We start from the raw sequence: 11,949 nt of genomic DNA on the forward strand, positions 1-11,949 counted from the left end.
AAGCGCTGGATCACCGATGTGCGATCGCTTCGTCTTACCTTCCTGTGTCTGTTTGGACTTGATGAGCTTGGCTCGGATGTTGGCCCCGACGATGTGGGAGCTGCGCAGGTCTCCCATTCTGATGCTGAAATCCTTTTTCCTTCTCCTCTCCCCAAAAAATATTAATAGATAAACAGATAAACAAACAAAACCCGCAAGAATGTTAAAGAAATAAATAAACAAAGGAATAAATCAATAAGCAAATGGAAAAATGACGTCACTAGAATTTTAAAGATTTTTTTTTTTTTTTTGGCAACACGATCCGCAGGTGTTTAAAATCCAGGGGAAAACAGAACCGGGTATTTAACGGGATCAAGCCGGCTTTTCAGCCGGAATTGTTGTTAAGCTCTGGGGTGAAGTCGTGCGTGTATCGACTGCCCAATTCAGTGAAGGGTGTCTAAACATACATTGGTAGAGAAGCCCCCCTCTCTTATCTATCTCTCTCTCTCTCCTCTCACCTCTCTCTCTCCCTCTCCTTCCCTCCCTCTCTCTCTCCTCTCTCTCTCCCTCTCCTTCCCTCCCTCTCTCTCTCTCTCTCTCTCTCTCCCCTCTCACACATAAAAGCATGACACGGTTCTTATGCATATATCTTTTTTAACATAGCTAATATATATAGAGCGAGAGGGAGGGAGAGAGGAGAGAACAGGAGAGAGAGAGAGAGAGAGAGAGAGAGAGAGAGAGAGAGAGGGAGGGAGGGGAGAGAATCTGCTGCATTAATTAATAAAGCTGTCCAGCGCACGGTGCAATTACACTTCAGAGCCGCTGAGGCGGGGGCGGGCGAGGGGGGAGCGCTCTGCCGACCTCGAAACCCCCCCCAAATTAAGACACAGGAAACAGCCGCTTTGTCCGACTCCTCTCTCTCCTTTCCTCTTTCCCGAAAGATGTCCGTGTACGGCCCCGTTGTTAAGATCCATCCGGTTATTCTGGCTTCCATCGCCGACTCTTACAAGAGGAGGAACGAAGGGGCGCTGAGGGTGATTCCCAGCGACAATCAACTCCCCAGTAATGTTATTGAAGCCGACACCCTGGGATCCTTCAAGAAGCTGCTTGATGAGATTCTGGGATCAATAAGCTACTGACAACCAAACGAGCAAGATGGGTCGAATGGCCTCCTCTCGTTTGTAAACTTTCTTATGTTCTTATGTTCTTATGTGATCAGGACTCTGCTGGGTAAGAGCTGGCACTTTCACGCCTTGAGTGCATTAGAGCTGAAATGCCTCGCTGCGGTCCATGCATCCTGCAGCTGGCTGCGCTTTTAAATTGCAAAGGGTGGTGTTTGATTGCTGCGTGCTTTGAAATATTCTGCAAAACGACAGCTTTAGTTCTGCGGCTAGTTGCAATCATTTCAACAGCATTTGCAAGATCTTTGCCCCTTTCAAACGTTTACAGATTAGGAAGCAAAGGGATATGTAACGTTTCTTGACGTTGTAGTACAGATGGAAACGATGGGGGGGGGGTTGATCTGGAAGCTGTTTTTGTGAGCTGTGGTTTGTTTCTGTCTCAGGCACACAAACACACAATCGAAGTGGGGGGGGGGGTTTGGTGAACACGCAATCAAGGGGGGGGGGGGGGTGAACTCTGCATCATCAACAACTGATGCTGCTGCTGCAGAGTCTCTTCCAATAGGACCTCGTTTGTTTGCCGTTTTGCATACAGTGTGAGTCATAATTTCCCCAGCATTGCCTGCAGTCCTGCTTTCACTAGGAGTTTAATAATCAGACTCCCACTGCACAGCAGTGTGATCCAGTCCTGCTTTCACTAGGAGTTTAATAATAAGACACACCTGAGCTCTAGACACACTGGGGCATCAGCTGGTAGTGAAACCTGGTGTGATCCAGTGCTGCTTTCACTAGGAGTTTAATTCCCAGCCCAGGGCGACTGCTGGTTCATTTCACACTAGGTGTCAGTGTGGAAAGGAATCCTGCAAAAGTTGAGATCGATCTTGGTGTCAAGTGTGTGGTTTGTGTCGACAATCGCTCAGAAACTTTGACCCGTTGCAACAGTGGGTCAGCACACAGATGCAGGGTTTTCTCCTCCTAGCTATGCTAAGCACAGTTGTCTGTGGATTTCAGTGTGTGTTTGTGTTTGTTTCCAGCGCTCAGATGCGTGTCCCGAGTAAGACTGTGGGTGTGATGTTCAGCCCATTGACTGTGGAAAATGTTTACTTTGATACAGAATACATTGGGGGTGAGTCTCCCCTCTCCTGCTGTCTCTCCCTTCTGCTGCTCTCTCTCCTCCTCTCCCTCTCCTGCTATCCCTTTCTGCTTCTCTCCTCCCCTCTCCTGCTCTGCTGTCCTCTCTTCTCTGTCCTCTCCTGTTCTCTCTCTGCTCTCCTCTCCTGCGCGCTCTCCTCTCTCTCTCGTTTTAATAATGTGTGTTCCAGTTGACAGCGCACTCAGGCCTGCCAGTCCCGCCCCTGCTGACCACTACCTGGAGCAGGTCACACTCCAAGACATGGGCTCTAGTGAGCTACAACCGAGGACCGACTTGCTGTATAGTAGAGAGAGAGATAATTCCAGTCCTAGGATATTAAGCTACCAGCAAACGGATAATAATTCCAGAGCCACTGCGACCTTGGAAGGAGACCACAGAAAACTCTGTTTGACGTCTTTGAAGGAAGGACGGAGCACAAGGAGGTTCAGTGACTCGCTCAGGGTCTCTCACACACACACAGTGAGTCAGGGGCTGCTGCAGAGTCTCTTCCAATAGGACCTCGTTTTGTTTTGCGTCTCTTCCGAATAACGGAGCACAAGGAGGTGAAGTGACTTGCTCAAGGTCTCTCACACACACACTCAGGGGCTGCTGCAGAGTCTCTTCCAATAGGACCTCGTTTGTTTTATGTCTCGTCCGAAGGACGGAGCACAAGGAGGTTCAGTGACTCGCTCAGGGTCTCTCACACACACACAGTGAGTCAGGGGCTGCTGCAGAGTCTCTTCCAATAGGACCTCGTTTGTTTGGCGTCTCGTCCGAAGGACGGAGCACAAGGAGGTTCAGTGACTCGCTCAGGGTCTCTCACACACACACAGTGAGTCAGGGGCTGCTGCAGAGTCTCTTCCAATAGGACCTCGTTTGTTTGGCGTCTCGTCCGAAGGACGGAGCACAAGGAGGTTCAGTGACTCGCTCAGGGTCTCTCACACACACACAGTGAGTCAGTGGCTAAGCCAGGATTTGTTATCAAGCCCCCATTCATCATGATCATTTCTGGTGGGCTCCCTTCCATTCGCCATCAGCACGAGGAGAGCACCGGTACTTGTTCAGAGCCAGTAAACCAAAATCTGCAGTGACGTCTACACAGCTGAAAAACATTCCTTTTTTTTAACGAACTCCGTTTCACCACCCACCAGATACAATACAAGCTTCCAACTTCCTGAAACGCCTCACTCCACTTCTCCAGAAGCAAGGTACGTGTTTCTCCTCTCTCCTCACACAGCTAGAAAAAAAAACAAACAAGTTCATTCAAGTCTGTTTTGATCATGAAACCGAATAAATGTCTATGAATTAAAAACATATAGAAGTATAAACATATATACGTTTATATGAGTTGTGAGTTAATATGAATGTTAATTTATTTGAAGTGTGCACGTTCTGCTTTTGTCTGGGCTGGCAGACAGCTTCACAGAGTCAGAGTGTGAAGGAATACATTCGCTTTTCTGTGTCAAAAACCTTGAGCCATTTCTCACTAATCTCCCTCTCTCTCTGTAATACACATTGCACAGCAATCACAACCAGTTTTGTATATTGTAAGGTTCGAATATTTCTCATATAGTAAGTAGGTCTCCTTGATGGGCTACTCAATATGAAACTCTTTAAATCTGGAGGAAAGTAAAAAGGAGAATCCAACGAGAACCCTCGGTCCTGATCCCACAGGACTCGAAAAGCGTTCAGCGCCCCTCGGTGCAGTTTGAGAGCGAGTGTGGGTGTACAGGTCTGTGGGGTTAATGTAATGTGAGAACCGGTTTCTGTCAGGTTTGATTGTCAATCCGCGTTTTAATTAGCAGAGGACTAAAAAGAAAAAGGTGCTCCACCTGAATTTTATAATTATAATCTGGGGTGAGCTGGCAACACCCACTGGGTGGGGAAACTACAGAGAGAGAGATTTAATAATCTCCCTTTTCTAAAGAGAATTGCTACAGTTAACACAGTATCTTTAAAACGAATTGGAATTTGAGTTCAGTTTTCATTTGAAATGTTTTCCCCCCCCCCGCCCCCTGCAATCCTTGTTTGGGTTTTTAAAGGGATGGGCCCCCAACCCCCACCCCACCCCCTGGGGGGCAGTTTGTTCCACTTGGTATTAATAAGCAGGGCTGCTGTACTGGAAGCAGATCTGTTGTGTTAGATATTCTTCTTTGCTCTTCTTGTTTTCAGAAAAAGCACAGAAGAGGAGACGTTTTGACTTCACACCCCTTCTCTGGAAAGTGTCCCTCCTGCAATCGCAACGTTCGTTATGTCTGATGTGAAGGTAAGGGACGGTCAGATTAACCCTTTGCGGTCCTGTGCTGGACTAGGTCCAACATTGCAACGTTCCCTTGCCGGTCCGGTGTCTGGACCCTGTCCCGCATCATCAAAAAGACGTCAAGCGCAGGTCTCTGGTCGTTTATTCTCTGGAAAAAGCAGAAAAGGGGCGTATCTGATAGCCCCCCCCCCCCCACCACAGAGATAACACGAACATAAACAAAGGAGAGAGCTGCTTCTGCATCCAGCGCTCAGAGAACATCGCAGACATCTGCAGGGCTTTCTGAGATGTTACAGCAATAAAATAACGTCTCGAATCGCGCTATTGAGGAGTTTGGTGATAAAACGAGTGATCAGGAGAGGATTGATCAGTGTGCGCGTCTATAAAGAGGTGCGTGAACAGAGAAGAAGGGGTGGGGCTTAGCTGGAGTTGCAGTACTGAGTGTGCTGTTGTGAGTCAGTGCCTTTTAAACCTGTTTTACTGTGAATACTTTTAAACAGGGCATGTAAAATAAACAGAGCCTGTGAAAATAAATTGGACCCGACGCTCCTGGTGAAAAAAATGGAACGCTAAGGGTTAAAGGTCGAAGCGCCGTCTGGAAAGATGGAGTTACAATTTTGGGAGTTTTGCAAAAAATAATTCCTGAAAGAAATAATTGTAAATAATTGTAATTTTCTATTTCTTTAAGATTTTGTGATTTAAAAATAAATAAATAAATAAATAAATAAGGATCTCTGCTCAACAGGTTTAGGGTTCTAGTTTAATCTCTCATCTGTTTTTTTTTTTCGGGAGATATCCCTGGACCCTCTCCCCTGTGGATTTTCCCCTTTTGGGAAGAGCTCCCCGGACCCCCTCATCATCCCCCAGCCGGACCCCCAGGAAGGGGTGGGAGAGGCAGAGAGGGGCAGGGAGAGAGTGGGGCAGCTTTACAAACTCCTAAAAAACTCTCTGCGTGAGGCGGGACTTCCTGAAACACAAGATCGGACCAGAGAGCCAGCGAGAGGTGAGAGGGGAGAGGAGTGGGACAAGAGGAGGATATAGGCTAGAGGAAAGGGAAAGAGGGATGAGGAGAAAAGAGGGGAGAGAGGGATGAGGAGATAGATACTAAACCAGGGGTGTGGGGATAATAGAAGACAGGAAGGGGGGATAGGTCAAGGGATAGGAGGAGAGAGGATAGACAGTGAGAAGAAGAAAGACATTCATTTCTTTGACCCCACTGTGTCTGTGTGTTTCTATTCCAGTCACCTCCAATTCAGACATCACCATCTGTGTGCTGGGATCCCCCCTGCCATACCTCTCCCTGCTGCTAGAGGGAGGCAGAGAGGCCCCAGGTAAGACAGAAGTCTGACACATTGATGATGATGATGATTATTATTATTATTATTATTATTATTATTATTATTATTATTATTATTATTATTATAGCAGACACTTTGATTAGAGGTAGCACCCAAACTCTTAGAAACACACCAAGTCATTACAGAGACACGAAAATCCAATTCCTGACCCCCTATGGCTCCTCCCAGATCATTGATCCACCCCCCTCTAAAGGGGCGCTAACTGCAAGGTTTTTATAATGCGTCTCTGATCTCTTATTCTAGCAGTGCTGTCACTCGCTTGTTTACTTATTATTTACATGTTCTATTTTAACTATATTTTTATGATAACTGACTCTTACTCTCTCCTCTCTTCCCTCCTCACCCTCTTTTCCTCACTTCTTTCCCTTCTCTTTCCCCTCTCCCTTACTCCATCCCTCTCTTCTGCATCTCTCCTCTCTCCTTTCCCCTTTTTCCCTTTTCTCCATCTCCTCCTTCCCCTCTTCTCCATCCTCCATTCCTCTCTCTTGTCCATTCTCTATTTCCTCTCCTCTCCAGGTGACGTGCTCCTCTGCCTGTCTCCCTCCTGGCTTTCCCGCTCCCCCTCCCCTCTGCACCCGGGTTTCTCCACCCTGTTCCTCCACCGGGGCATCTCCTTCGAGCTGGGGGGCCGCACCTTCCTCGAGGACTTCTGCCCCCCCCGCCGCGTCACCTACCTGCTTCCTGTGGGCGGAGAGGAGGGGCAGGATGTGACCCGGGAGGCAGACTGTCCCATGGGCAGCTCCCCGAGGCTGGCGGAGCTGCTGGGAGACACGCTCCTGACTCGGGTTCTGCTGGAAAGGAACCGGGTCCGCTGCCCCCCCACCCTGGGGCTGGTGTACCGCCCCCCCCGCTCGTACCAGACCGAGGGCACCAGCGTCACCGCGGTCAGTCTGACGGAGAGGGAGGGGCAGGGGGAGCTGGTGCAGAGAGAGGTGCTCAAGTTTTTGGAGTCTCTGGCTATGGAGCCGTACAGCAAGGTACAGTCCGGGACTATTAAGAATTGGACCAATCATTGTGCTGTTGAGAATCACATGTCAGATTTCAACCAATCGCTGTGCAGTGTTTAATAAAAGATCTAAATCATGTTCAGATAGTTTCTATATTACGGTAAAAGTCAGAATCTGGTCAATCTGAAGTTTTACTGGTAACTGTTAACATTTACCAAGGTAAAGAATTTTCTTAGGAATCTATGATTTTCCAGACAGTTAGCAAAGCTTATTGTTAGAGGCACTTCGATATTCTTGAGAATTAACAGTGAGTGTTCAAATCCTTCTTCTTAAATACACAGTATAACAAACGATATGAAACCCTGTTGGGTTTCCAAACCGTTTCCTCAGAGGGGGTGTCATATCTCCTCCCGCCCTGCAGGTGGTGCTAAAGCCCAGCGGGGGGCGCTGGATCAGGTCCCAGCGTCCGGTGCGGTTCCTGGAGAAGCGGGACTGCGAGGCGGTCCGGAGGGAGGTGTGCTCGCTGCTGCCCCTGCTGGAGGAAGGAGAAACCGCGCTGCTGGAGGCCTTCTGTCCCACCATGTCTCCAGTGTCTCCTGTCCTCACTCAGACCTGGGACACGTACAGATGTAAGAGGAGGAGGTGGAGGAGACTGGCGTGGGGGAGGAACCTAAAATAAATTCCTATTCCCTCCTGTCCACTCCCCACCCAACACAACAGCTACAACTAGGAGGGCGAGATTTGAATCAGACCCCTCTATAATAATTTCCCTATTTTTTTCCTCTCCCCCTTCTCAATCTCCCTTTTCACCTCTCTCCCCTTCCCCTTCTATCTATCTCTCTTTCTCCCGTCTCCCTCTCCAGCTCCCTCTCTCCTCTCAGGTGTGAATGTCCCTCGTCCTGACCTCTCTTTTCGGATGTGTGCCGTGGTGACCCGATCTCCTGAAGGACTGCCCCTGCTCAACCAGGTGAGGGGAGGAGGAGGAGAAGGAGGGGGGAATCAGGTTTGGGAAAGAAGGCAGGAGAAACCAGGGGGTGTGGGTGTATAAGGAGAAGCAAGAGAGGGAAAGATCTGGGGAGGATGGTGCAAAGGAAAGAGGGCAAGGTGGCAGGAGGGAGAATGAAAAGGTCCCATACTTGTCTCTCTCCTACATTCCCCTCTCCTCTCTCAGTTGGTGTGCAGTGTGGGTCGTTCAGACAGACCTCTTCGGCACGGCTCCTCTCCTCTTCAGTCTCTAGAGACCACTCTGCAGGACTGGGGCCTCTCTGACCCGGCCCAGTGCTCCAGCATACACAGCCAGGTGAAGAACACTGCTGAAACCTGCCTCCGTGTCGCCATGGAGATGGAGGCGGGGCTGTCGCCGGAGCAACGGGGGGGCCGGGCGGCGCAAACGGACATGATAGGTAAGCCAATCAGGGAGCATGAAAGGGGGAAGGAGGAGGGAGTAATTTTGTACGTATTTCAGGAGTATTCCCTGTCCTCCTAACCCTCTCCCTTTCTCCCCCTCTCCCTCAGGAGTAGACATGCTCCTCTCATGCTCCGGTCAGGTGGTCACCCCGTTCTGTCTGGGTCTCAAGCCGTCTCGCTGCCTGGAGAGCTGCGGGCTCTTCCTGTCCGGGGGCGGGGCTCTGCTGCACACGCCCCTCAGCCGCTCCCAGCGCTACATCATGGAGGGGCAGAGCCTGGTAGTCATCGGCGCGGGCGGAGTCAGCAAGACCTTCGTGTGGGAGTCGGCGAGAGACTTCGGGCTGAAGGTGAGGCGGGCAACGGTGGTTACAGTTCTTCTCTCTCCATCGTGCTCTCTCTCTGTCCCTTTTCTTTTCTTCTGCAACTTTTTCTCTCCTTTTCTCTTTTTCTCCACCTTGCTTATTCTTATCCACCCTTCTCTCTCTTCCTCATTCCATCTCCAAGATTCTCTCTCTCCCGCTTTCCCTCATTCTTATCCTCCACCCTGCTCTCTCTCTCTTATGCTCTTCTCCTCCTGATTCGTATCCCCTTCTCTCCTCCACATAGATTCACCTCGTGGAGTCCAACCCCAATCACTTCGCAACTGGCCTGGTCACCACCTTCATCCAGCTGGATATAACCGACCACAAGCGGGACCTGGAGAACTGCTCCCGGATCTGCGAGGCCTTGTCCGAGCATGGGATCCGCCCCGACGGCTGCCTCTCTTTCTGGGACGACTGTGTATTGCTGGCAGCACTGGTCTGTGAGCGACTGGGACTGAGGACCAGCCCCCCCCAGGCCGTGCGGACCGCCAAACAGAAGAGCCAAACGCACCTCCACCTGCTGGAGGGGGCCCCTGAGGAACCCAGCCTGGCCAGCTCTCCTCCTCGCCCTCCCCTTCGCCTCTCATCCCCAGAACCCACTCCTGGCTACTGTTACTCCTCTCCTCGCCTCTCCTCCCTGATCCGATCCGTGGAGCCCTCAAAAGGATCCATCACTGTCATCGATTCTCCTTCTGCTTCTCCTTCCAACAACGGCATTTCCAACATCTCCAACAACCGAGCAAACCTCACCAAGCTGTCCCGCAATCCCGTCCGGGATCCCTCGTCGGAAAAATCTGCACCCGGCGATAGAATTTCCGATCTCTTCCCGGATTCCTCTCTACTTTTACCTCTTCCTTCCCGCTCCATTTGGGCCCCCTCCCCTCACATCTACGCCGTGCCCTGCTACCACCTGGAGTCCCGTGCTGACGTGGAGAAGGCAGCCCGGCTCGTTTCTTTCCCAGCCGTCATGAAGCTGGAGTACGGGTCTGGGGCGGTGGGAGTGAAGCGCGTCGACTCTGCGGAAGAATGCCAAGCCCACTTTGAGAAGATCTCCAGCAACCTCCGGGAAGAGACCGACTATCCGGGCATCGGGCTAGGCTGGGGCAACGACATGACCCTGATGGAGTACCTCTCGGGCACGGAGCATGACGTCGACCTGGTCCTCTTCGACGGGCAGAAAGTGGCCGCCTTCATCTCCGACAACGGCCCCACTAGAGTCCCCGGCTTCACCGAGACGGCCGCCGCCATGCCCAGCTACCTCCGCCCTGACAAGCAGGCTCAGCTGGTCGAAGCCGCCCTCCGCTGTTGCCTGGGCTGCGGTCTGACAGACGGCGTCTTCAACGTGGAGATGAAGATGACCCCCACGGGACCCAGGCTCATCGAGATCAACGCCAGGATGGGCGGCTTTTACCTCCGCGACTGGATCCAGGTGGTCTACGGGGCCGACATCCTCTTTGCTGCTTTCGCGGTGGCTTGCGGGCTTCGCCCCAGGATCCCCGAAGCCTCCCCGCCACTGTGCCACCTCATCGGGGTCATGTGTGTCGTCTCCCAGCATCTCCAAGCCCTGAAGACCACCGCCAGCTCAGAGGCGCTGCGTCTCCTGCACTCCCGAGGGGTGATCCGTCTCAACCAGCTCAGCGACAGGTTGATCTTGAGCGATTACGAGAATCCCTACTGCAGCGTGGCCTGTCAGAGCCAGGATAGAGACGCCGCGAGGCTCCAGCTGCTCAGCATCTGCCAGATCCTGGGGATTGATTCTCCCGATTATCCCGTGTCTTATTTCTTGTCGGATTTTAAATAGTTGGAAGCCGGGGGAAGGGTTTGGGGTTTTGTCTTTTGGGTAGTCATGGCTTGACATTTTTTTTAAATCGGAGCAGAAAACGGGGTTGAGCCATTCCATGAATTAGGGTTTATCCTTGTGTGATCCTTATATATATATATATATATATATATATATATATATATATTAATATATATATATATATATATATATATATATATTACTCCATAACACATTGAGACATTAATCTTTGAAAAACCATGAGATTCACAGAATGCAAGCAGGGTAGAAATCTGTGCTGTTTTATTGGAAGAGAAGGCAAGTCATAACAGAGTTCAGCATTAATACATATATGTTTTTGTTTTGTTGATGGTGTAATAGTGTTCTATTAGCAGTGATAGATGGTGTAATACCTCTACTAGAGGTAAAATCAATTCAGTAAAACCAAAAGCTAGCATACCCTACCCCTCTTGTAATTTTCTGTTGACATGCATCTATATTTTCCAAGCTAACTGTAACCCCACCCAATTCTGCTTAATAAAGTCGAATGAAACCTGTTGAATAATGTTAGGTTAACATATTGAATTACACACCAGGGCTTTGTAGTCATCCGTTCGCTTAACAAAAAAAAAACTAACATATTGAAATCTAACATTAAACGCTGCTGGACTACTATTATGCTTTCTGATAGCCTTGTATGCGATATCATTTTATATTCGATATCATTTTGTATTTGCATTTTGTATGTGTTATATTTTATATTAAATAAAAGATCTACATTATGCTCATACTGTATTTTTGTCTCGATCCTAAAATTCTAGGTGATGCAAAACTGTTGCCCACATCTGTACTTTATCACCTGTGCCTAGCAAACCTGCTGTTTTACTGTACGGCACCAGCAGGGGGCACAATATCCAGATCCATTTTCCCATCTAAAGTAAAGAAGATGGGGTAGAGTTTGCCAGAGAAGTTGTCTGCTAAGGTGCAGATGAGAGATCTGGTCTCCGCTTTGTAAAAAGAGAGCCGTTTTGTTTCTTTGATTACTTGCTGTTGAATGAAAGATTAAGGTGAAATAGTTTTTTTTTTAATTATGTCTCAGTTCTAAAATTCTAGGTGATGCAACACTTTTGCCAAGAGCTCTCAAGTAAGATTGTACCGTTTCAACCTCAGAGAGTTGGTTACAGATCAGCTCTGATTACCTGAAAAAGTGATCATGAATGTCTGGATTTTGGAGTGAGCTTTTATAATCACTCAGACATGAATAGAGACTGAACGTGTGTAAGGGTGGAGGGAAGGAGAAGAAGGGAAGGATGTGTTTGTTGAGAGAGAGAACAAGTCAAGAATAGCCAAACATTATAAAGCTAACATTTTGCCCCGTCTGGGTTAATTCGAGTGATTAGTCTTTCAGTGCACTGGACAAGGCGGCAAACAAACAGACTTGGTTCTGGTTCATTTGCATAATTTATTGATTTTGTTTGTTTAGAAGTACCTAACGAGGCTTAAAAACCACAGTCCCCTAGCAGAGGTTGTGTGGTCCAGTGGTTAAAGACCCGCACTTGGAACCAGGAGATCCCCGATTCAAATCCTAGCTCAGCTGTTGACT

At 49.3% G+C, this 11,949-nt stretch overlaps 2 protein-coding genes across 2 annotated transcripts in view; one reads left to right on the forward strand and one right to left on the reverse strand.

Moving 5' to 3' along the window:
• Positions 1-528, reverse strand: part of LOC121307251 (G protein-activated inward rectifier potassium channel 3-like) — a 13,408-nt gene extending 12,880 nt beyond the window's left edge. Inside the window, exon 1 of the mRNA XM_041239408.1 lies at positions 39-528. Within this exon, the coding sequence (XP_041095342.1) occupies positions 39-117 (79 nt within the window). The 5' untranslated portion in view covers positions 118-528. The remainder of the gene's footprint in view (positions 1-38) is intronic.
• A 2,613-nt stretch (positions 529-3,141) lies between these two features.
• LOC121307276 (carnosine synthase 1-like) lies at positions 3,142-10,533 on the forward strand. The gene is made up of 10 exons (XM_041239452.1): positions 3,142-3,440; positions 4,405-4,498; positions 5,285-5,495; positions 5,734-5,823; positions 6,367-6,827; positions 7,219-7,426; positions 7,661-7,764; positions 7,969-8,200; positions 8,313-8,551; positions 8,811-10,533. The coding sequence occupies exons 2-10, from the start codon at positions 4,484-4,486 to the stop codon at positions 10,365-10,367; spliced, it is 3,117 nt and encodes a 1,038-aa protein (XP_041095386.1). The 5' UTR covers positions 3,142-3,440; positions 4,405-4,483; the 3' UTR covers positions 10,368-10,533.
• Positions 10,534-11,949: the final 1,416 nt, after the last annotated feature.

This window comes from Polyodon spathula, chromosome 54, assembly GCF_017654505.1.
Source record: "Polyodon spathula isolate WHYD16114869_AA chromosome 54, ASM1765450v1, whole genome shotgun sequence".
Lineage (NCBI taxonomy): Eukaryota > Metazoa > Chordata > Actinopteri > Acipenseriformes > Polyodontidae > Polyodon > Polyodon spathula.

Excerpts from the sequence above, each read along its gene's own strand:
- LOC121307276 (XM_041239452.1), top strand. Across the intron at positions 5,824-6,366 it reads GGGAGGCAGAGAGGCCCCAG|GTGACGTGCTCCTCTGCCTG; the intron begins GTAAGACAGAAG and ends TCTCCTCTCCAG. Across the intron at positions 7,765-7,968 it reads GACTGCCCCTGCTCAACCAG|TTGGTGTGCAGTGTGGGTCG; the intron begins GTGAGGGGAGGA and ends CTCCTCTCTCAG.